Source organism: Acinonyx jubatus, chromosome B3 (genome assembly GCF_027475565.1).
Source record: "Acinonyx jubatus isolate Ajub_Pintada_27869175 chromosome B3, VMU_Ajub_asm_v1.0, whole genome shotgun sequence".
NCBI lineage: Eukaryota > Metazoa > Chordata > Mammalia > Carnivora > Felidae > Acinonyx > Acinonyx jubatus.
The window spans coordinates 28,561,407-28,587,812 of NC_069386.1; the positions used below are offsets into that span (position 1 = coordinate 28,561,407).

The following is a 26,406-nucleotide window of genomic DNA, read 5'->3' on the forward strand; positions in this document are numbered from 1 at the left end:
CATTTTATGAAGCCAGCATCACGATGATACCAAAATTAGACAAGTATTTTCATTTTTTTTAGACAAGTATTTTTAAAAAAGAAAGTTGCAGATTATTTTGATCAAGACAGACCCCAAAATCCTCAACAAAATACTGGTCAATCAAAACCAGCAATATATTAAAAAGATAACCTATCACAGGGCACCTGGGTGGCTCAGTCAGTTGAGCGTCTGACTTCAGCTCAGGTCATGATCTCACTGTTTGTGAGTTCGAGACCCGCATTGGGCTCTGTGCTGACAGCTCGGAGCCTGGAGCCTGCTTTGGATTCTGTGTCTCCCTCTCTCTCTGCCCCTCCCCGGCTCGCGCACATGCTCTCTCGCTCTCTCTCGCTCTCATAAACATTAAAAAAAATTTTTTTAAAAAGATAACCTATCATGATCAAATAGGGTTTACCACTATAATTCAAAGTGATTTAACTTTCAGATTTAACTTTCAAAAATCAAAAATGTAACTCATCATATTAACAAAATAAAGTAGGAAAAAACATGATCATTTCAGTAAGTGTAGAAAAACGTTTGACAAAATTCAACCACCATTCATGGTAACAACTCTCAACAAATTGGGAATAGTAGGGAAGTTCCTCAACTTGATACCATTAAGAAAATAAACAGGCAAGCCACACTTTGGGAGAAAATATTTGCAAAATATACCTGACAAGAAGGTTATACAATTACATAATATAACTATATATATAAATATATATAATATCAACATCTCAGTAACAAAAGACAAGCAATTCAATAAAAAAGGGCCAAAGAGTTAAATGGACACTTCTTAAGGAAGACATGTGAATCCCCAAAACACAACAATGTTCATCATGATTAGATATCAGGCAAATGCAAATTAAAACCACAATAAGGTACCACTGCACATGCACTTGAACAGCTAAAACACCAAATGTTGGTAGGTAAAAATGAAGAGCAACTGGAACCCAAATACATTGTTGGTAGGAATGTAAAACTGCACTTTGGGAAGAAATGATCCAGAAAGGGGTGTCAGAGTCCAAGCAAAGTGGGAAGAGTATCTATATAGAAGGACTGTTCAGTGCAGAGTGTCAGAGCCTGAGCAGGGCAAGGAGGGCATCTGTGCAGGGCAGGATATTGGGAGGGTCCAGGTTTTTTACAGTGGGGTAAGGGCATTACAAAAGATAAAGGGAGAGAACTGGAATTGACTCTGGTATTAGACTGGAATTGGCAGTATCAAAGTGAACTACAGTTTTCTTTTTTTTAATTCATTTTGAGAGAGACAGAGCTCCCAAGTAGCAGGGGAGGGGCAGAGAGAGAGGGAGAGAGAGAATCGCAAGCAGCCTCCACACTGTCAGCACACAGCCCAATGTGGGGCTTGAACTCACAAACCATGAGATCATGACCTGAGCCAAAATCAATGCTTAACTGACTGAGCCACCCAGTTGCCCTTACACTTTTCAATATATAGAGACTGATTCAGAAATACAGATGTAAATGTGTACTGTATGTAATTATGAATGTGTGTTTGCCTACACATACACAGTTATATACATTCCCTAGATTTTTTCACTGAGAGGTCTTGGGAATAACAACATCCCAATAGCAATGAATGCAACTAGCATCCAGATGTTGCCTACAAAATACTATTCTTCGCTAAAGGGCACCAAGACTCTTTGGAGAAAAGACGAATTCCAGGCTGGGATAGGAAAAGTACAAAATGAGCCTGGAACATATTGTTCTGTTAGAAAGTAAGAAAGGGCTCAAGGAATGATGGGAACAGGTCAAAAAAGACACAGGAGCCACCATCTCAAAGAGGCTCTCACTGGCCAAATGTGGGTCAATGTATACAATAATGACAGAGGTGGGGCTCGAACTCACACACCATGAGATCATGACCTAAGGTGAAACCAAGAGTTGGACACTTAACTGACTGAACTACTCAGGTACCCCATGAAAGACACTGGAATTTGAATAAAAACTTAAGAAAATATCTGAAAGACAATGCTGGATTTAAGAACTGCAAAGCACATTACTGAGACCAAGAAATCCACAGACCTTGTGAGGAGGACACGTTCACCATGGTAATAGCTAACTGCCTAGATACACTGAATAGAACATAAATCACTGACATAGTTATTCAGTAAATTATACATATATATAAAGTGGACAAATATAAACACACACACATACACACACTTTTTATCTCCATAGAATTTTGGATGGCATATTTTATTGCAATACTTACTGGTGCTACTATTTTTCCCGTCTGTCCAACTTGCATATCATTGGGAACAAAGCCAGCATCAACAGCAGCACGAGAAGCACCAACTAAATGGGGAAAAACATATTTGTCATTTTTTTAAGCTCCTATTCCACTGGTTGGGATATTCACTAATCAGTGTATTAGAAAGACACCGACAAGTACAATCAGAATTTCATTTTATAAAGGCCTTGTTTAAAAAAAAATCCTCCTGTCACTGGTCAAAAATTCTAAAATGAAGTGCTAGTGCATTTTACACACAAAACTTCAAGAAATGCCTTCTACTTATACCCAAGGATTTAAGATTTTAAATTTGGCTAAAGTCCTCTGCTTGCTTTATCAAAAAGACATTCAGGCATTCATAAAACATACATTATAATCTGTTTGGCATGCCATTATATAATGGTCCTTTATGCAATAAGTTCAAATTTTTTTTTAAGATTTTTAAAGTTTATTTATTTTTTGAGAGAGAGTGAGCATGTGCACACACGAGTTGGGGAGGGAGGAGGGGGAATCCCAAGCAGGCTCCATGCTGTCAGACACATAACCAACTGAGCCACCCAAATGCCTCAATAACTTCACAACTTTTCCTTTTCTTTAAAAATTTTTTTTTAATGTTTATCCATTTTCAAGAGAGAGACAGAGACAGAGCACGAGTGGGAGAGGGGCAGAGAGAGAGGGAGAGGCACAGAATCCGAAGCAGGCTCCAGGCTCTGAGCTGTCAGCACAGAGCCCGATGCGGTGCTCGAACTCGTGAACCGCAAGATCATGACCTGAGCCGAAGTCTGACGCCCAACCTACCGAGCCACCCAGGCACCCTGACAACTTCACAACTTTTGAAGAAAGGTACTATATCATTATTTCCTATGATCAGAAAAAGACAAGTTACGTATAACACAAGTTTTAACCAATATCTGCTATCTAAAAAAAAAATGAGAAGTTAACTAGCCTTCTATCCTCCTTCATCAGGAGTCAATAAGGAGCCCTGTACTTGGGAATAAGGTCACCCCTCCCACAGTAGGGGTTGAATGACCCTCCGATCCTCTTCATCTTCATCTACAGAGGACAAGAGGAAGTCACAAATAGTACTCTTCACTACCTCCTAATGCTCAGTCTCAACAACACTACCTAGATCAGTGATGACTGATCACATCCTGCCCTTTACTTGCATCGGTCACTACAACAAGCCCCAGACTCAAAGGTTATCCTTCATAATCCACACACTAATCTCCATAATGCCCTAAATACGTCCTAATCTTCACCCATTTTCCTATTTGTCTAGATGCTCCCTGAGGACAATGATTCCCCTGCAATCCTCTCCAGCAGAGTTATCTGCCACCAACTTCATACCACTGGGCCTATAGGCGGGCACCTCACTGACACCCTCAGAAAGTTTTCCCTCCTTCCTCCTTAAAAGCCTTCAGCTTTGAATCTCATGTCATCATAATCACCCACGTATTGCTGTGTCATCTATCAACCACTAGGTCAATCTCCTTCATTTCTCAATGATTTTTAGCTTCTGGGTCATTGTCACTTTCTCCAATACTAGTCTTAATTCTCGAAGATTTTAATACCTGGCTTCTTGGTTCCTTAAACAACTCTCCTGCAGTCATCTCTGTCCTCAGCCACACCCATGGTCATATCCCCCAAACTTTCAATTACCAATCCCCTGACAATTTCCAATGTCTCTCTGTGACCTACTCTTTCCAGCTGACTCACTTCATACCCAACTCCAACAATCCTCTGACCTCACTGGGATCTACATTTCTATTCACTGTCCCTCTCTCCCACTGTGTTTGCTCTTCTTTACCCTAGCTTAAATTCTACGATCAATGACTCTAATCACTTAGTTGCATACGCCTGCAATTTCCTTGCCTTCCTCTTAAATCATCACACCCAACTGGAAAAAGCTCCATCTCTGGTTAATTGATTAAACAACCTCCCTTACCTTTTCCATACCTGTCCCCCTGTAGTTCAGCATAACTGGAGAAAAAACACCAACACCAAGCTGTGCTAACTGGCTTTTACTTTAAATAAATAGGCCTTAATTCTCTCACTCTTTCCTAAACTATAATTTCATAGTTTTCCTTCTCTCATTAAACTTCCAATACTCTTTAACATCATCACTCTCAGCTGATGAGCTTGCTTCTTATTTCACTGAAAAAACTGAAATAATCACAAGCAAACTTTCACATGCTCCAACTAACATACACCCATAAACTTGAAGCTGTGACCAATATTTTTTGTGGCCTACTTAAGGACATCACTGCAGCAACTCTCCCCTCCCTCTGCTATATGATTAATTTTTCCCTCTCAACTGGAGCATTCCCATCAGCACAGAAGCATGCTATTATTTGTCCCCTCTTTATAACACCCTTGTTGGCCCCATCCCCCCCCCCCCCCCCCCCCGCAAATAATGTTCATTTTGCTGTTCTCCTATACAGCAAAATTTCTCTAAAGAGCTGTCTGTACTCAGGGCTCCTGGGTGGCATAGTTGATTGGGCATCTGACTTTAGCTGAGGTCATGATCTCACAGTTTGTGAGTTCAAGCCCTGCATCAGGCTCTGTGCTGACAGCTCGGAACCTGGAGCCTGCTTCAGATTCTGTGTCTCCGTCTCTCTCTGTCCCTCCCCCACTCTTACTTTGTCTCACTGTCTCTCAAAAATAAATAAATGTAAACAAAAAATTAAAAGAAAACCTCTCTCTCATAATATATATCCAATCTGTCAGGAAATCCCAGTGGTTCTTTACCTTCAACTATATATTCCAAAACTATTTCTCCCCACATCCATTGCTACTAACCTTATCCAAACCACACGTCTCTCACCTGATTGAAACAGCCTAATTGATCTCCCTGTTAATGCACTTATTTCCCTATACTCTGTGCTCAAAACTGTAGCTAGATGTGACTCAAAACAGATCATGTGACTCTTCTCAAATCTTTCAATGGTTTCCCATTTCATCCAGAGAAAAACAATCTCTTTACCAAGGCATGGTCTGGTCTATTACCCCCAATCTTGTCTCTTAACTACTCCTTTTTGCACTTCCCATTCCAGCCACACTGGCCTCCCTACTATTCATCACACAGACCAGACATGCTTCTGCCTTAGTCAGGCCCTTTGTTACTTTACTGGTCCCTCTACCTGAAACACTCTCTCTTTCAGATCTCATGGCTTGCTTCCTCACATCCATCAAACCTTTGTTCAGATGTCTCCTTCTTAAGGCTTCCTCTGACCACCTTATTTAAAACTGAAACCCTCCCTCTCCAAACTCCTCCTCCTCATCCTTTTCATAGCGTTTACTACCTTAATTTAATATACTATTTACTAATTTATTTTGTTTAGTGTCTGTGGTAGGCAGAAAAACAGCCCCTCCAAAGATATATTCACTTTCTAATCCCCAGAATCTGTGAGTATTAACAAACAGGGCAGCAGATATGATATAAAGTTAAGGATCTTAGGAGAGGGTGCCTACCCTGAATTATCTAGGTGGTCTCTAAATGTCTTCACATGTATCCCTCATTAGAGAGATACAGAAGGAGATGTGAGACAGATACACAGAGGAGAAGGTGATATAAAGACTCAGGCAGAGATTGGAGTGATGCAGCCACATGCCTAGAAATGTCAGGGAAACCTCTAGACACAGAGGAGAAGGTGATATAAAGACTCAGGCAGAGATTGGAGTGATGCAGCCACATGCCTAGAAATGTCAGGGAAACCTCTAGACACAGAAATAAACAGATTGCTCCCAGAGTGTGGTCCTGCCAACACCATGATTTCAACACACTTCACACTTCTGGCCTCTAGAACTGTGAGAGCACAATTTTCTGTTGTTTTAAGCCACCAAGTTTACAGCAATTTGTTACAGCAGCCACAGGAACCTAATACAAAGTCCAGTCTCACCCAATACAAACATAACTTTGCTTATTTTACTCACTGTTATTTCCCTAGCTCCTAAAATCATGCCTGACATATGGCAGACACTCAATAAATATTTCTTCAATTAAAGAATGAAACACCCTCAAATAACACCATCTGATCATAAAGAGTCAATATCATGCCTTTATTCAGACAAAGCCATTACGGTTTCTGTGAGTACATATATAAATATATACTCATATAAAAGCATAGGGAAAACCTAGAAAGTTATACACAAAACCCTTAAATAAGGAAAGACAGAATGGAGACTTTTTATAAAAAAGAATATATTCATGTAATAGTTCTATAATTAAAAACTAAAATATTGTCAATTTTCTGACTTTTCAAAAGACATTCCACTCTGATCAGTACATTTTTAATATGTACTAGCTTTTCTATAAATGGTTAACTACAATTCTTTTTTAGATGTTTATTTTTGAGAAAGAGAGAGAAACAGAGTGAGAGCAGGGGAGGGATAGAGAGAGGGGAAACACAGAATCTGAAGCAGGCTCCAGGCTCCATGCTGTTAGCACAGAGCCTGATGTGGCACCCAAACCCACAAACTGCAAGATCATGACCTGAGCCAAATTCGGACTCTCAACCGACTGAGCCACCCAGGCGCCCCTGGTTAACTACAATTTTTAGATAATGTTAACTTCTATTTTTAGGAGAGGTTTGTATTAGACGACCAATAAAGAGAAAAACAAGGACATTCCTGAATCAGAAGTAGACACTAAAGCTGACATTAAAAAAAAATTTTTTTAATAGAAAAAATACAAAGATTTGGCAAATATAAGAGTGTGACATAAATAATTAAAAAGCATAAGGATACCATCTCCACAATGAATGCTACTTGGAGACTAAGAAAAACCATTTCAGAGAGAAAAGTCAAAACCAGAGAAAGCAAAATAATTTGCAGCCTTGAATGACCTCTGTATAAATGAAATAATAAGGAAAAAATATATCCAACAAAAAAAGAATATTTTTCTACCAAAGAAAATAACCTTACCTGCAGCATGTAGTTGATCTGCCAAATCATACAACAACTTAAAGTTCTCTCCATTCTTCAAACCCCGGCCTTGTTGAAAACAGATGGGGGAAAAAAATTTAACTAAACCTAAACTCCATTCCATAAAGAATACACAAACTCCATTCTATACAGCTACAGAGATGACTTGTGCCATGCTCCCCCTGGTGCCAGAGATACAGATGTGCAATAAAGAGCCCAAAGTGGGTTATCAAGCTCATGATTTCATTTTAATTGCTAAAATGGGAATAATACTTGCAACTTACCAACTTGTTACATTTGGAAAAAAAAAAAAACAAACCCTATGCTCCTCTAAAATGAATACTAATAAAATCAAAGTATTTTAAAATCAAAGTATCTTTTAAAATTAATAAATTACAATAATCTACTTACCACCAGATATCACTACTCTGGCCCCAGTTAGCTCTGGTCGATCACTTTTTGTTAATTTCTGGTCAAGCCATTCTGATATCCCTACTGGGGAAGTACTTGATGCTGTATATATTGATACAGATAACAAAACAATGACCACGAGTTAAAGTTCAATAATAGTAATTTTTAAGATAAACAAAGAATTAATTCCATGAAATTGAAGTTTGTTAGTTACTGTGAATTTTTTGTGTTCATTTCATTCTCTGGGATTTTTGGAAAGAATTAAAGGGACTGGGTTCTAGCTTTTACCTTATCAGCTACACAACTTTTGAAAAGTCATTTACTTCGCTGAGTCTACTACAGAACTGGAATAACCCTCTCTTTATGGGGTTCAAATTAGATACTGTATACAGTAAAGAGTAACACCCTCTAAGCATTTACTTTTTTTTTTATTTTTTTTTTAATGTTTATTTATTTTTGAGGCAGAGACACAGAGTGTACAGGGGAGGAGCACAGAGAGAGGGAGACAGAGAATCTGAAACAGGCTCCAGCCTCTGAGCTGTCAGCACAAAGCCCAACACGGGGCTCGAACCCATGGACCGTGAGATCATGACCTGAGCTGAAGTCGGAAGCCTAACTGAATGAGCCACCCAAGCGCCCCTAAACATTTACTTTTAATTACATCCTTCCATTACACTGAACCTCTCAAGTACTATAATAGGAAATGGAGAGAAAAGTAAAAAATCCTAACATCAACATAACAGATTAATCTTAATGGACCTTTTTCTCTCACCCCTCTGATCTACAAAAACAACTATACTAGTACCAAAAATGATATGAAAAAGGCAAGTTACTTTTGCATAAGCTTGGGAATATTACTTAGACTGAGCTCTCAGACACTGTGTATTAGAAATCTAACCAGAGGCATCTCTTACTCTAATATAATCCATGAACTAAAAGAAAAACAAGAAACAAAACAAATACAAACTTCAAATGAACACTCACCCTTTTCTGAACTGGCACTACCTCCACTTGTTGCTGCAGCTTCAAAAGATGTTCCTCGGACAGAAAACACCTTCACTTTTTCATCACACTTCACTGTACATAAAGCATTTCCTGAAATACACAATTTATTTTTAAAAAAACACTCATGAAAGACATGTATTCCTTAGAGGTTAAGAATCTACTTCATGAAAACAGGGAAGAAATAACTGTGGACCAATTGTTTTCTACCTCTACTAAGTGCAGGGAAAAGGATCATAACACTGAAAAACTGATCAGTGGATATTTGTATAACCTTGGATGTTTTTAAAAGAAGGACAAGTTCTGACCTGCCTGGAAGTAAGGAACTGGAATAGACTAGGCAGCCACCCTAATAAGGCATGGTCTTCCTAAAAGAAATATAAACAAAAGCTTCCTTCTCCAAAAACAATCTGTAACTCAACAACATTAGCTGCAACAACTTAAGACTGAAGCCACTATGCATGCTAAGAGAGGAAAATAAATGAAAATATGATAGGGTATTAAAGAACAAGAGGTGTGATATGCCAGGATTTTAAAAGAATTTAAGACATTTCTTATGGATTAGCAATCACGTAAGAGTGACCTAAACTTGACCAATATTTCCCCTCAAACTACTAAAGACGAAAGATCTAATTTGAGAACTGACCATTAAATTGAAACACAGAACTTCAATCAGAAAGAACAAAGAGTTCATTGCTTTCTCTAGCCCCACTAGAGACCAGAGTGCTTAGAAGATCAATCAACGAGAGACACTGAAATGAATTTCTTAATGCAGATGGAAATGGAATAGAAGCAGCAAAGATTAAGAATACTATTTTTTTTTTAAATGGAAAAGTTTTGCTTCTCCAGGTGCCACTTACAAAATGTACTGAACAGTGAATCTAATCTTTATTGATGATTGGAAAAATCTCATCACTCTGTAAACTGAATAACCAGGCAGGAAAGAAAAGTGCTCTGGATCTATCAAACAGAATGACATGTCATGGTCTAGTATCAATTCTAAGATTAAGGTTTTTCTCAGAAACCTTTAAGATGGTCCATTTAAAGCAAAGGTATGGCTTGTTTTAAATCCTATCTTCATGCTGGAGAGGATGTGTAGAAACAGGAACCCTCTTGCACTCTTGGTGGGAATGCAAACTGGTGCAACCATTCTGGAAAACAGTGTGGAAGTTCCTTAAAAAATTAAAAATAGAACTACCCTATGACCCAGCAATAACACTGCTGGGAATTTACCCAAGGGATACAAGAGTGCTGATGCATAGGGGCACATGTACCCCAATGTTTATAGCAGCACTTTCAACAATAGCCAAAGTATGGTAAGAACCTAAATGTCCATCAACTGATGAATGGATACAGAAGACGTGGTTTATACATACAATGGACTACTACTTGACAATGAGAAAGAATGAAATATGGCCATTTGCAGCAACATGGATGAAACTGGAGGGTATTATGCTAAGTGAAGTAAGTAAGTCAGAGAAAGACAGATACCTTACGTTTTCACTCATATGCGGATCTTGAGAAACTTAACAGAAGACCATGGGGGAGGGGAAGGGGGAAAAAGTTACAAACAGAGAGGGAGGGAAGCAAACCATAAAAGACTCTTAAATACAGATAACAAACTGAGGGTTGATGGGGGTAGGGGAGGGGGCAAGTGGGTGATGGGCATTGACGAGGGCACTTGTTGGGATGAGCACTGGGTGTTGCATGGAAACCAATTGAACAATAAATAATATTTTTAAAAAATCAAATAAATAAATAACTAAATAAAATCCTATCTTCAAATTAATTTCTTCTTTTAAAATTCATCAAAAGTTATTATGTTGATTAATTATTTTCCTTGGGTACTCACCTGCATAAATAGTTCTCACAAATGTGTCAGGTGATTTGATTGCAATGATATCAGAAATTGGAGCAACATCAAGTTTGGCTGCTATTCTGGGCAAAAGGTTCTAAAAGCAAAATAAGCAGTGAATTACACACATACATACTTATGGATGGCTATCAACTATCAACAATAACATTCTCTAAATGCATATTCTGTAGAAGTTTTAATTCAAGTATTTTATATTTCATATGCATCTTTAGACATACTACAACTTCAAGTACAACTTTTTGGATAGTCTTTATGATTAAGTAAGAGTCTTCCTCAAAAAATTAAAAATAGATCTACCCTGTGACCCAGGAATAGCACTGCTAGGAATTTATCCAAGGGATACAGGAGTGCTGATGCATAGGGGCACTTGTGCCCCAATGTTTACAGCAGCACTCTCAACAATAGCCAAATTATGGAAAGAGCCTAAATGTCCATCAACTGATGAATGGATAAAGAAATTGTAGTTTATATACTACAATGGAATACTACTTGGCAATGAGAAAGAATGAAATATGGCCTTTTGTAGCAATGTGGATGGAACTGGAGAGTGTTATGCTAAGTGAAATAAGTCATACAGAGAAAGACAGATACCATATGTTTTCACTCTTATGTGGATCCTGAGAAATTTAACAGAAGACCATGGGGAAGGGGAAGAGAAAAAAAAGTTAGAGAGGGAGGGAGCCAAACCATAAGAGACTTAAAAAAACTGAGAATAAACTGAGGGTTGATGGAGGGGTGGGAGGGAGGGGCAAGTGGGTGATGGGCATTGAGGAAGGCACCTGTTGGGATGAGCACTGGGTGTTGTATGGAAACCAATTTGACAATAAATTTCATATTAAAAAAAAAGATTAAGTAAGAGTCTACCATTACTCTAACTACATTAAGAGTTTTATGAGTTTTACAGTAATAAACCACCTTAACTCAGTAAGTTGAATTGTAAGATATGATATTCACTTTAATGAACATTACTCACAAAGTGTGACCCTTGTGGATTACTTAATTTAGATAAGATAGAAAAATATTTAGAGGAGTAATAAAATTCTCAAATACTGAAAAAGATTAGACATGTATATATTTAATGTATATGAAAGAAAAAGTATCAAAGCAGACATTTTCACCTTTTTAAAAATCAATATTGCAATAAAAAAGATCAAAACTCACCTAAATACCCATCAACAAGGGATAGGTTTATAAATTATAGCTCATCCATATAATGGAATCCTATGTAACGATATGAGAAAGGTGAAGCACAGCTGTATAATATGTACAGAAGCAATAAAAGTAATGTATATTCTTTTCCTTGTATATGCACAGAACATCTCTGGAATAGATATGTGTGATAACTTTGCCCTCACTAACAGGGATCACTGGGAAAGCCATGATTTCCCCAAAGTCTCAGTTACGTCACCTCACAAATAACAGGAAGGTAATTCCTAGCTTCTAGTCTAAAATTCTATGACTCTAGGGCTCTAAAACAGAGTTAGTTAGTGAAGACTGAATGTCCATACTTTCTAGACTCAAAGGTTTTCTTAGATGATAACATCATCTAAGTGTAATGAAAAAAGTGAAGCGCTGCTTTTATCACACAAATAGAAAGCTGAATTCTACACTGCTTTCTACACAGAGCTTATTCCAGGGCATCTCCTGAACTTGGTACATGAAACCATCTCCAGGAGGCAAACTCTCACTATAACAGTATTCAACTTTCTCTCAATTCCATCCCCAAACCGTCTTTGTTCTTTAAGAATTCTCCTGGGATTACCCACTTGCATGTAAAATTACACTACTTAATTGGCACTAACATGTGGTTAGTTTTAAAATAATTTTAATATACATACTATAATGATTCACGACTAAACTCAGAAGCACCCCCAGGGTAGAGGTTTTGTGTCTTCTATTCCTCTTGGGTCCCTACCCTACATCTGATAAGCAAGCAGTTCTATATATATTGATGCTAACAAGGGTTGACAGCCTGAGTCAATTTTCCTCCTGTCATATCTCCCAACAGGAAAGATTTTCTAACTTTCAGTTTATTTTTACCTTCATTACATAGCAGTTCTCCTTCAACCATGACAGAAGAGCCACTGAAAAGTACCACAGTTTATAAAACCACAATTAGAAAAATTAAGATCTCTTAGAAAATGAAGCATTTGGGAAAACAATTAAAATGCCATTAAATATACTTCTAACTTGGTAGATAAGTTTAGAAGATGCCTACTTTTAAAATAAATCAAGTTTGACAATATTTAAAGCCTGCTTCAGTAAGTAACTCTTCTTGAAATCACCTTCTTGGGGCACCTGGGTGGCTCAGTCAGTTAAGCGGCCGACTTCGGCTCAGGTCATGATCTCACGGTTCGTGAGTTCAAGCCCCGCGTCGGGCTCCGTGCTGACAGCTCGGAGCCTGGAGCCTGCTTCGGATTCTGTGTCTCCCTCTCTCTCTGCCCCTCCCCTGCTCACGCTCTGTCTCTCTCTGTCTCAAAAATAAATTTAAAAAAACATTAAAAAAAAATTAAAAAAAAAAAAGAAATCACCTTCTTTAACTGTTCAGGAAATACTATTGGAATACTGTTATCTGGTCGAGCAAATTCTATTACAAATGTTAGGCTGTGCAGACTGTATCTCTTTTTACAGTTTTAAACTTTCTGAATTGCTTGCATTTTAATACCTTTTGTACCTTCTTATCCCTGTTTTATTTAGCACATCTTGAAAAAAAATTTATCATGGTGCTTAAAGGCTTTATGTTTCTCCAGATCTGATCTTTCATTTAAATGTCCTGACAGGGTAGATGTAAACAGATCTATCTCTACACTGTCCAAACAGGCTTGACCACATGATTTCAGGGAAAGAGACGAAACAACTGTCAGTGTTTTTTCATGTACAAAAGGATGACAGATTTTTAAATTCTAGCATACCAGTATGAAGTATGCAATCTCAAACCACAGTTGGTAAAGGACTATTACAGAGCAGACTGCTCAGCTTCATCTAATGGACTCTTTTTCATTCCAAACCCATTCAGAGGCTATACAGCACCAGCTACTATTATGTGACCCTTGTTCTCAAAACTCTCATATGTCGCAACACCACAATTAAGCTCAGACTATTAAAATCTAGCTAATTAGATGCAACGAATGCCCTTTTTTTGGTTTAACAATATTTTAGATGAACCGTCAACACAGAAACTCAAGACTCAGGAAATCTGTTTAAATCATCTAGTACCAAATCAAAATCCTCAGATAGAATGGTCCACAAAGATCTTTTACTTCAATGCTCATCTGTAACAGTGGTGAGATGTCGATCCTGACTTAATCTTTTCCAGAGAAAGGGCAACCTACCACAGAGGAAACCCATTCTTTTTTTTTTAACATCTCTACTTGATAGATCTTAGACATCACTTGATCAAACTACACCATTTTACGTACAAGAAAAACAGACGTCAGGAAGGTAAAATGACTAGCCCAAGGTCATATATGTCTGTGGACTCATCTTACCTATCAATCACTAAACTCTATAAAAAAAAACCCTGAAAAATGTATGATAGTCTGCAATGTGATAACCTAATAAAAGAATAATTGTTTGTTAAACTTGTGTTTACATTGTAGGTGGAACATTGTTACTGCCTAGAAATTCTGTTAACCTTAAAAGAAAAAAATTAGTGAGTTCAAATTGATAATTCTAGAGGTTAAAAACAAACTACACCAATTTACATCAACAAGGGATAGGCTTATAAATTATAGCTCATCAAGGGATAGGTTTATAAATTATAGCTTATTCTGCAAGTTCTCTACATGGTTTGCAGTGATTCATGCCTAGAAGCAATACTATACCACAGATTAATATTCACAAACACTATTCATTTCACAAGAAACAAGATCAGTATGTTGGGAGCTCACTGTTAATCACTCAACATGGTTATTTGATATAAGAGATTATATCTTATTCCTCAAACTAATATTTTAAAATCAATTACAACAGGGGCGCCTGGGTGGCTCAGGCAGTTAAGCGTCCAACTCTTGATTTCGGCTCAGGTCATGATCTCATGGTTCATGGGTTCGAGCCCCATGTTGGGCTCTGCTCTGGTGGTGTGGAGCCTGCTTGGAATTCTCTCTCTCTCTGCCCCTCCTGTGCTTTCTCTTTCTCTCTCTCAAAATAAATAAACTTTAAAATCAATTACACCAAAATTATGATAGTAAAAGAAAAAAAAGTCAAATCAAGACAGTTCAAAAAAGGAAATAAAAACAACCAATAACTATATGAAAAGATGTTTGATCTTACTATCAGAGAAATGCAAAAGTTACAAAATATAATTTTCACCCATAAGATTGGGGGAAAATGTTAAAATGTATAATACCAAGTGCTGGCAAGACATCCTCTTAAGACAGCAATTTAGCAATATAGGTCAAAATTTTAAAAGCACACAGTCTTTGACCCAGCTATTTCACTTCTAAGCTCTATTCTAAATAAATAGCAGCACATGTATACAAAGATGTATGTACAGGGACATTTATTTACAGTAAGGCTTATAAATGCAAAAAATTAGAAGCAACCTAACTGTCCATCCTTAGCTAAATATTGAATATTATGCAGCCACAAAAAAATGAGACAGACATGAGCAAATATTTTCAGGACACATTCTTAAGTAAAAACCACCAGTCTCAAAATAATTCATGTTATATTATCTTAGGAGTAAAAGAAAAAAATTTGTACAGGTATTAAAATTTCAAAATCCATAGCAGCAGGACTAAAAGAATGTACAATTGTTAACACCTGTACCTCTGAAGCGGGAAGAGGGAGTTGGGAAGAAAGGGAGACTTTGATACCTTGCTCTGCTCTGCATACTGCTCAGTACTACATGCACCCTCTATAATAAAAATGTATTTGTGTACAACTAATTTATAATCTTTAAAAGTAAAACAAAAACTAAAAACAGCAGCTTATTAAGAATGGGATAAAAGGGAGCTAGAATACCCATGGCCACAGAGAGAGCAAGAACAACCCACTGACAAATTCTCTTGGGCTCCCACTTAGTTTCCCCCTTTTTTAAAACTTCATGCAGATAACTAACTGCCCGACAGCACATTCTTTCTTCAGACATATCACAATGCACATGATCAGATTATAGCTTTCTTTACCCTAAGGATGTTTTCAACTACCACACAGCCATTACCAAATCCCCCAAGTAGACAGAATTTGGCCTTTGTAAATATCTATCAGCCACCCAAATAAACCATTGCTTAAGATCGGTTACGACTACAATGACATTCACACACACACAGAGACAGTTCAACATTGTTTTTAAAGAAAAATAATTTTTAAAAATATCCTTGAGTTTTGTCCATGACAAAATTTGAAACTCTGGAAGTAGCATTCTAATAAATTATGACAAAATCTTGAAAGCACAGAGTTGTCTCTATGACAAAATTTGAAAAGGTGGAGGTGGCATTTTTATAGAAATTGCAACAAAGTCTTAAAAGAATACATTTTAGCAAAACTATTACCATATTAATTCAGAAAGCCAGGATTAGCTACCTAAACACAGTCTGTTGTACATTTCAAGCACAATGAAATCTAATAACCCTTCCAAATAATGACATCAGATTCCACATTCTCAATCTTCTCACCTTTCCAAAGGCAGATGCTCCAGCACAGATGTGTGTGTAATTGAACTGCTTCTGAGTTGCCAAAATTAACGGTGTCAGTTCCTCTAAGAATTAAACACATTTGATAAATACACTTCCTAATGTTTTCATATTCTTATATTCAAGTATAATTTAGACATTGCACTTTTTCCAATGGAAAAATCTCACCTGGAAGGAGGCCTTTGTATGCATCATGCTGAGCAATCAGAACTTTTGCTACACCTGCTACTTTGCAGAGATCCTGTGCCACCTATAATTAAAAGAGTTTTTAATTATCCATCTAACAGAAAGATACAAATAGAGCCACCACTACAAATACCAACAGAGCATAAAATCTTAAGGGTCAACTATAGAAATTGTTCTTATTAGAAAAAGGGCGACTAGGGGCATCTGGGTGGCTCAGTCGGTTAAGCATCCGACCTCAGCTCAGGTCATGATCTCGCAGTCTATGAATTCGAGCCCTGCGTCAGGCTCTATGCTGACAGCTCAGAGCCTGGAGCCTGTTTCGGATTCTGTGTCTCCCTCACTCTCTACCTCTCCCCTGCACTCACTTGCTCTCTCTCTCTCAAAAATAAACAGTAAAAAAAAAAAATTTTTTTTTAATAGAGAAAGGGCAACTTAGGGGGAAAAAAGAAAACCCTTTAACAAAAAACAAAAACAAAAACAAAAACAAAACTTAGGCCAACTGATCTTACTACCAACTGACCTTAAATAAAAATTCTTACTTTGAATAAGTATTATCTGGTAAGCCAAAATCAGCACAGCTCTCTATTCAAATTTAATTGTAGATTGTGCCCTTTACCTTTCACTCAATGTAAGTGTAAATTCATCATTTTAGAAATGGTGAAAATGAGGCAGTGCTTAGGTTCTCGGTCTGACACATACAGTAATAACACAGCCAATATATTTCAGACTCAGGGTTTCCTAGAGGTAAAGAACAGGACCTAGCCACATTTGTTTACAGGACACTGTACTTTATTTGATAATAATAATTTCTGCTGTTAAAATTAGTGAATCTAGGCAATAGAAGAAGTCTTATATAATAGTCCATTGTCAACTACTGAGCTCCTGCCCACCTACATCTATTTATCTATGATGAAGCTAAATAATTTTTATTTTATTTCCTCATTTTTCCTGTGTGGAATCATAATTAAATTCTGGGAAAGCATAAAATTTTAACCACTCAGATTTCTTATATATAGAAGATAATTAGAATTCCCCCTTTTAATTATCTAATTACAGCCAAGACTGATTTCTGCTTTAGCAGAGACATAACAATCATATTATGGTCTTGTCTTCTTGTTTACTGATTCACTGATGAGTAGGCATAAAGAGCTATTCCTCTTGCCCCCATCAATGGAAGGTTAAGATTGCAACAATATTCACTGTTTTCAAGTTTGCAAGAGTACCTCTGCTGAGCCAAGAATTCACTGGCAGATCACTGGCAGACTATCTTGTACTATCAAAATTATCTTTTTTACCAGCAAAAACTTCTGGCACTACACAGAAGAATCACTTGCTGCTTTTGATAGATAGCTACAAAAAACTGAAATCTGCCTAGCCGTTAATGGAGTCTCTTTATGCAAATACTGATTATTTTTCTTTCAGATTAGAATGTGACAAAACAATAAGAATGTAACTAAAGAGAAGATTATTTCTGCTTTTTCTCAAAATAGTACAAATAAAATAGCATTTCAAATATTTAAAAAATAATATTAGAATAATTATTTAAAATCACAGCCAAAGAATCAAACCCAGAACTTGTATATCTAAAAGCAGGGTGGGGTGTCTGAGTGGCTCAGTCAGTTGAGCATCCAACTCTTGATTTCAGTGCAGGTCATGATCAGGTCATGGGATTGAGCCCTACATCGGGCTCCGGGGTCCGCACTGAGCGTGGAGCCTGCTTAAGATTCTTTCCCGTCTCCCAGTCCCTCTCCCCAGTTTGCGCTCTCTATAAAAAAAATAAACGAGTGAATGAATGAATGAATGAATGAATGAATGAATGAATACAGGGCAACCAAAAAAGACAGCTTAGCCATTTTATCATACATTGTGGTCACTATCAAATAAATAAGATTCAACAGTTGTTAGCAGGATTTAGGCAAAGTAATCCACACAACTTAACCCTAAACCCACAAGAATACATTCTTTCAAGATACTAATTTCATGTAGGAAATTAGACAAAAGTGACAGTAGTATGCTGAGCCTGCACTATATTACATGCTCTTTATCAATGTCATTTAATAAAAAAATAAATTAAATCCTCTAAAAAGAAACATGCTTTTTCCAGATTTCTTCCTCTGAGGTCCAAGTCCCCAACTGCACACTTAGTAACTTCTATACAGGATGGGAGTGAATTGGTGGCTCAACTTAAGTGAAGCATGATTTCAACTACACAGCTGCCCAGTGGTACAGAGCCTGCAAACCCTGTTACAGTACCTTTCCAGGGGTTAGTTTACAAAGCTATTATCTTATTTCAACAACAACAAAAACTAAGAACATCTTTTAGTCAGAGCTACAGTTTGAAAAGCATAGTAGTTCTATCTGAATTCTTATACCAATTAAAAATTAACACCTATGATACTTTGTCCAGATTTCCCACTTTCAGGAATTAAAAGCAATTAGCTAGTATATTCATCAATACAAAAAAGAGATCGGCTATTAACCTCTAAGGGGACTTAAATATTATCATTCTACTTGGTACCTGATGGCATATGATGGTGCCAGGAGAACTAAATCAAGTATTTTACCTCATTTCAAAAGACAAAATGCTTAGTGAGCAAACCTTTTAGTTCCTTTTTCACACGTAGTAATGATTGTGACATTGGCCATTTAATGAGGATTAGAGCCCAGTTTGGGTTACAGTCTTCAGCATAATTCTCTGTTGCCATCTTTCCCTGTCTCTTGATGGAGATTATATTTGCTATGGTTGACCTTAAAAATTTCTCACCTTGTCACATTTGGTTCCAGCTACTAAGCAAGACACTTCACCTCCAAGACGTTTGGCTGCAGTGATGGTATTTAATGTAACGGGTGCTAGAGTATCATTTGCATGCTCGGCTATCACCAGGGTACTCTGAAATCGTAACAATGAGGCCTAAAAGGAAAAAAAAAGGTGAAAAAGAATATTGTAATGCAAACAGGGTTTTCAAAATTCTAATTATTAAGTATGTGTGCCTCAAAGAAAACTGTACACAAAACTCAGTTCTATAAATATATTCATAAAATACTTGCTCAATGGCAAAAATTAAGCTATTTGTGTCTTTCTATTACTAATATTCTTAATTAAAACAGAAAATGCATTTGTATTCTACTGTTAGAAAAATTTAATTATTTCAAAACAACTTTCCCATTAATATATGTTCCTCAATACTGTATGTTCAATGAGAAACTGCTAAATACATCTAAATTTAAAATTCTTAAGTTGTACCAATTAATTATCAAACCAGGAATCAAACTACTACCAATTACACTCACTTGCAGCAAACTCCTAAAGATACAGTATATCTAGAAATAACGGGTTAGAACACTTACTAAAGCTGATTTCTACTGCTTCACGTAAAATGCATTCAATACCCAAATAACTAATAATGTAATGTCTTTAAATGCTACACAGTAATTCTGCTCAGGTTTCAACTGCTTGAACATGCTTCTGAACTCAAAAAAGAAGCTTGCAGACAGCATCTTGGAACCAACCAGTATCCACTTATATCTACTGTGGACTATCAAGAGATCAAGCTCATGGTCATCTGGAATAAATTCAAACACCAGGAACACAAAAATGAATAAGAATGCTCACTGTGCTCAAAGATTTTAAGGGAAATAAAACCTGTTACATACAATTATTAGACAGTTTTTCAGTTAATGAAGTGATCCAAACTGCTGGAGGTTGCAGATCATGAAGCACAGAATCAAGGGTAAGAAAGGAACAAGCTTAGGTGTTCCTGTCTTGTGAAAACATAAGGGTACCACAGGTGTGACGAAGTCTAAGAAAACTGTGGAATTATCCTTGTGAAAAATTGCAATGAGAAATGAGAAAAATAGGCACTGAAAATCAAATGGCATGGTTATATGGCTTAATTCAGCAATAATCTTTAATATGGAGTTGGAGTGAAGGAAGCATGGTATAAAATTTACATCCAGAGCTGGAAATTTACACAGGAGGGTATGAATGAAAGGCAGGGAGGCATAGGACTTACAATGCTCATTACACAATTAAATTTGGAAAATACTTATGTTTTCATTTACTATACTATAAATACCTATTGCCATATTTTAATACTTTTCCTTTTTATTGGTGTTAAGTATATGAGCATACCAGTTTAACCAGTTCTGTAATCTGTAAAAACAATGCAGGGGCGCCTGGCTGGCTCACTCAATGGAGTGTGCAAATCTTGATCTCAGGCCTGTGAGTTTGAATTCTACGTTGGGTGCAGAGATTACTTTAAATAAATAAATAAATAACACATTTTTTTTTTAAATGCAGGGAAGACCATCCTCATAGCTAAATCTTTGCACTCATCCTCAACAAATGAGAGTTTGTTTCAGTCTGTAAAGACTCTTCAGATCAGAATCTGGCCAGACATGGGGCGCCTGGGTGGTTCAGTCAGTGAAGCATCTGACTTCGGCTCAGGTCATGATCTTGTGGTCGGTGGGTTCAAGCCCCACATCAGGCTCTGTGCTGACAGTTCAGAGCCTGGAGTCTGCTTCAGATTCTGTGTCTCCCTCTCTCTGATCCTCCCCTGCTCATGCTCTCTCTCTCAAAAACAAATAAAAACATTTAAAAAATTAAAAAAAAAAAAAAAAAAAAAAGAACCTGGCCAGACTTTAGCTTCTCTGCTTGCATAGAAGAAGACTAAGCCAGATTCTGTGCAACTTTCCAACAGGGACCCTTCCTCCCCTAAGCTTTCTACCTTTACCAGTTCATCCTCAACCTTCTCCTCAGTCCTCTAACCCCCTCTATCCTTGATGAACCAATCCCAGAGCTGGGGACCAGAGACTCTAGGGACATGACAGAGGAAGAAATCACTGCATTATGTATCATGGATGGCATTTCTTGTTTTTTTTCCCTCCCTTTTTTTTTTACTCAATGGAAGCAAGTAAAAGAGGGAAAATGAGACTTTTGTTGTTGCCAGATCGAGTACCTGCTTGTATAACGATAAAAAAAATTGCCTTCTTATAGGAAGTGGTTAAAGGTTAGAAATATTTATGCAGATCTTATGATTCTTTTCTTATGACAAATTCCTAGAAGTGTTAGATCAAGAGATAGGCACATTTTTAAGGCTTTTAATACTGGCACAAACTGTTCTCCAGAAAGTTGTGGCAATTCACAACAGTTCACAATTCTTGGGAGGGAATGAAGTTCTTAGAAGGCAAATACCAGGCCTATTCAAAGAGTCTGCTACAATGTTTTTTGGTTTTTTTTTAATACACATCTGTAGAAATATATAGTACTTTTTCTTTTTTAATCAGAAGAGCACAGTATCTTGCAAAGAACTCTAATTAGAACTCAATGGCATAATTTATGATTTAAATCACATTTCACAAGAATTGCCAGTAACAAGCTACTTATTACCAATATATATCAGACACCATATTTTTGATTATGTTTCACACATCATTTACTATAAAAATTATGAGATTTCCATCACCATTTGAAGAATAAATCCAAGATTTAGTGGCAGAAGGCCCATAATTGCTATAAATTATAGTCCTATCATAAGATAAAGTAGGCCATCCTCCCAAGGAATCCTCAAGCTTTTTAGAACTCCTAGGGGGACACAGTATATTCTTTTAAAAAGACTATTCAAGGGGCGGCTGAGTGGCTCAGTCAGTTAAGCATCTGACTTCAGCTCAGGTCATGATCTCGCGATCCATGAGTTCAAGCCCTGCATCGGGCTCTGTGCTGATAGCTCAAAGCCTAGAACCTGCTTCGGATTCTGTGTCTCCCTCTCTCTGCTCCTCCCCTGCTCAGACTCTGTCTCTGTCTCTCTCTCTCTCAAAAATAAAAAAAAATTTAAAAAGACTATTCAAAATTATAAGAGTAAACAACAACAAAAGAATATATGTAAGAACACACTCAGTTCATTTGCCTTATCAATCTTTACTAAGTACTATATACATCACAAAGGCACTCTATATTACTTTTTTTTTTTAAGAGAGAGAGAGAGAGAGAGAAAGCAGGGGAGACAGAGAGAATCTTAAGCAGGCTCCATGCTCAGTGTTGAGCCCAACATGGGGCTCAATCCCACAATCATGATCTGAGCCAAAATCGAGTCAGACACTCAACTGACTGAGCCACCCAGAGCCCCAACACTCTATGTTACATTATCAATTGACTCCTTGTTATTATTTTTAATACTAAGCTTCCTTCTAACTCAGTGTTCTACCTTCTATTCCTCAGATACCATGTAAAGAAAACCTACAGCACCTAAACATGGTTATATGGCTTAATACAGCAATAATAGTTGTGTTTAGCAGGAGAAATTGGCCTGTAGCCTTTAATATGTTACGCTGTAAGGGTGCCTAGGGGGCTCATTTGGTTAAGTGTCTGACTCTTGATTTCAGCTCAGGTCATAATCTCCTGGTTTGTGAGATCGAGCCCCACGTCAAGCTCTGCACTGACAGTGTGGAGCCTGCTAGGGATTCTCTTTCCCTTTCTCTGCTCCTTCCCTACTCACACTCTCTCTTTCTTAAAATAAATAGACTTAAAAAATCAGATTGTTTAAAAAATAAAAATAAAATGATATGCCTCAATCTAGAGCCCAGTTTCTTCACATGCAAATTGAGGGAGATGAACTAGATCAGAAGGTTTCAAACTACACTCCATATAAAGAAGCTAAGAGTTCCAGGGAGGCATCTCAGGAACCACCACATAGGATGAAGTGAGAACTAGGCAAGCAGGGTTCCCAGAATGGCTCCTCGGCTTTGCTTTAACTAAATTAACTAAACCAAAATATATAGAGTTGACCCTTGAACAACATAGGGGTTAGGGCACTGACCCTGGTGCAAAGATCTACATGTAACTTTTGACTCCCCCAAAACTAACAGCCTACTGTTGGACCAGAGCCTCCCCAATTACGTTAACAGTTGGTTAACCCGTATTTAGTATGTTATATGTATTACACACTGTATTCTTACACTAAAGCTAAAGAAAATATTAAGAAAATCATTAGAAAAGAAAATACACTTACAGTACTATACAGTTATTTATCAAAAATTTTCACATACAAGTAGACCAGTGCGGTTCAAACCCATATTGTTCAAGGGTCAACTGTATATCTTAATTAAAACACATAACTCTATGATGTAGGTACTGCATTACCCTGACTTTACAGACAAGGAAAATGAAGCTTAGTGGCTACATAACTAAGAAAACAAAGCCAGCTTAAAAGTGCAAGTAGTCAGACTCCAGAATCTGAGTTTTTAATTACTAGCTCACATCAAAGTACCATCATTTTAAGCTGTCATATATAGGTATTCCCCACTTTTCAAAAGTTCACATTATACCACTTCACTTTTATAAAACATCTTCCTGTTTCCACTAACCAAAAGAAATCCGAAGAGGATTTTCACTTTTATGAAAAAAAGGTGACAAGCAAAAATAGCCGTCAGCATTGGTTTTGCAGCAAGCTGTAACCCAAAGCATCACCCATCCCAAAGCAGCAAGAATGGAACCATAAAGCTCCTTCCCTGGATTTACACTCAGCATCAAGCCACCATAGCTTTGAACTGTGTGAGCATCTGTGATTCGTCTCAACTTTCTCTGTGCATCCATTAGCAAGATGTGTCCTATGGTATCAGAAAAGCCTAAGAGATGGGGCGCCTGGGTGGCTCAGTCAGTTAAGCATCTGACTTCGGCTCAGGTCACAATCATGGGCTCAAGCCCTGCTTTGGGCTCTGTGCTGACAGCTCAGAGCCTGGAACCTGCCTCGGATTCTGTGTCTCCCTCTCTCTCTCTGCCCCTCCCCAACTCGAGCTCTGTCTGTCTCTCTCTGTCTCAAAAATAAATACACATTAAAAAAAAATTTTTTAAGCCTAAGAGAGATTATTTTTGGGGTCTGAAAATGCTTAAACATTTTTCTGTATAAATTAATGGCAATTGCTTCTTCACTTTATACCATTTCAGCTTATGAAAGGTTTCATAGGAAAGCTCTATTCTGCATAACAGGGAAACATGTATATGGGTCATTCCTATAAGATTTCATTCAGCAAATACTTCCCTGCTTTTTTAAAAACAGCACTGATCAAAAAGAAACAAACAAACAAATGATGTCAAAGCCCTCTTTTCCAGCTCTAAAAATTCCATAGCCCTAAAATCCAATTTTATATAGAAGAGTTGGATAGATACCACTAAAGATTCAAAAGGTACAGGTCCATTACCAAAAAGGTTTTTAAACAAAAGTTACATTTTATTATCTTATGATCCATTGCATCTGCATACTTAGGGCCCTATTTTTTTTTTTTTAACTTTTTTAACGTTTATTTATTATTGAGAGACAGAGAGACACAGAGCATGAGCAGGGGAGGGGTAGAGAGAGGGAAGACACAGAATCTGAAGTAGGCTCCAGGCTCTGAGCTGTCAGCACGGAGTCCTGTGTGGGGTTGGAACTCACGAACTGTGAGATCATGTCCTGAGCCGAAGTCGGTTGCCTAACCAACTGAGCCACCCAGGTGCCCCAAAGGGCCCTATTTTTTATGGGGGAAAAGAAACCAAGTCCTTAAACATTGAAGATAAACTACCGAAATATTTAATTAGGTAACAGCCAAAAAAGGAATCTCAATCTCTTCAAAACACTGAAATTATAATTATTTAATGCACACTGCAGTCACGATAAATTCTGGGTCATTAACCTTATCTGGGCGCTCAAAACTGCCTGACAATGTTACTATGATATCCATGTTGGCACTCTCACTGTCCATACAACCATTTCAAAGATTCCCCTCTGATGTTCTCAACTGCCAACAGTCTGCTCCCTACTCTCAGAAAAGCACCTCACTTCCTTATTCACAATGAAAACTGAAGCCATCAGAGGGGACCTGCTGCATTTTCCTGATATCCAACAAAAATTCCTGCCCCTGCCCTGTCAAAATAGAAGCTGCTACAGGTCCTAGATCTGGTATCTTCATCTGGGCTTTAGATTCTGTCCTCTCAAATCTAGTCAAAGACTTTTTCTATAATCTCCTCTCAGTCATGTCTCCAACCTCTTTCATTTTCCAGGGCTCCTTCCCATCAACATGTAACATGTTCGACGCTCTCCCAATTTTAAACAAGCCCAAAATTAAAAACCCACTAGCCCCACCTTCCACTCCAATTCTCTAATTCCTCAGCTCCCATTCATGCCTCAACTACATGCATTCTGGTTTATGTCCTCACTAAAATTACCAACAGATATGCTTCAGGCTTTACCTTACTTGTTCTCTCAGCATTATTTGAAATTATGGACTATTCCACTCTCATTTCCATGGCTTAATTTATAATTTACCACCTGTACATGAATCACATATATATTGGGGGAAGGAGGGAGAAAGAGATAACAAACCTTGCTAAGCGCCAGACCTACAATTAGGCTACATCTGCATATCCAACTGCTTAACGTGCCTGTCTCATCACTCTCCAACTCAGCAATTCAAATCTTAACTCATCTTTCCCCTGATATTCTAGCCTCTCACCATACTCCTTCTCCAGAGTTCTTCAGGGGATGCACCACTCTCTAACAAGCTGCACAAACCATGATCTGAAACTCAGATCTTCGTTTTTTCTCAACCCTCACATCCAATAAACTGCCAATCATAACAATTCTGCCTTCTAAATACAGTATCTCCTAAATCTATTCACTTCTCCATCATTGGTGCCACCACCTAGTTAATGCAGGCCATTATCCCTCTCCTATATCACCCCAACCATCTCCCAACCTAACTTTCTCCCCTTCAATCCATTCCTCTCAGTGAGCTTTCCATGACATAAATCTAGCCTGTTATTCCTCTGCTTAAAACACATTAATTGCTTCCTGCCTCCTTAGGATATGGTAAACTAGACTCTATGTTGGCTTATCAGGCATTTATTTTATGGTGTGATCTACCTCTCTAGCCATATATCCTCTCTCCGTTTATACCTTATTTTCAGATACTTGAACTTGCCTGCTCTCTCTGACCTCCAGCCTTCCCTCACATTGTTCCCTCTACCTAGAGGACCTCTTCCCTTCTTACCTGGTTAGCTTCCAATCATCCTTAAGTTTTCTGCTTAAATGCCAATCCTTCCAAGAAGCCTTAGTACAGAGCAGTGGTAA

General features: G+C 37.6%; 1 protein-coding gene across 3 annotated transcripts in view; it reads right to left on the bottom strand.

Annotated features, from left to right (window-relative positions):
• ETFA (electron transfer flavoprotein subunit alpha) overlaps positions 1-26,406 on the bottom strand; it is a 75,890-nt gene that overhangs the window by 40,826 nt on the left and 8,658 nt on the right. For all 3 annotated transcript variants that reach the window (XM_015081760.3, XM_015081759.3, XM_027067836.2), the window contains exons 2-9: positions 19,068-19,214; positions 16,286-16,367; positions 16,100-16,182; positions 10,458-10,557; positions 8,588-8,698; positions 7,604-7,705; positions 7,193-7,261; positions 2,252-2,334 (exon numbers count right to left, since the gene is read on the bottom strand). In XM_015081760.3, coding sequence (XP_014937246.1) covers positions 2,252-2,334; positions 7,193-7,261; positions 7,604-7,705; positions 8,588-8,698; positions 10,458-10,557; positions 16,100-16,182; positions 16,286-16,367; positions 19,068-19,214 — 777 coding nt within the window. The remainder of the gene's footprint in view (positions 1-2,251; positions 2,335-7,192; positions 7,262-7,603; positions 7,706-8,587; positions 8,699-10,457; positions 10,558-16,099; positions 16,183-16,285; positions 16,368-19,067; positions 19,215-26,406) is intronic.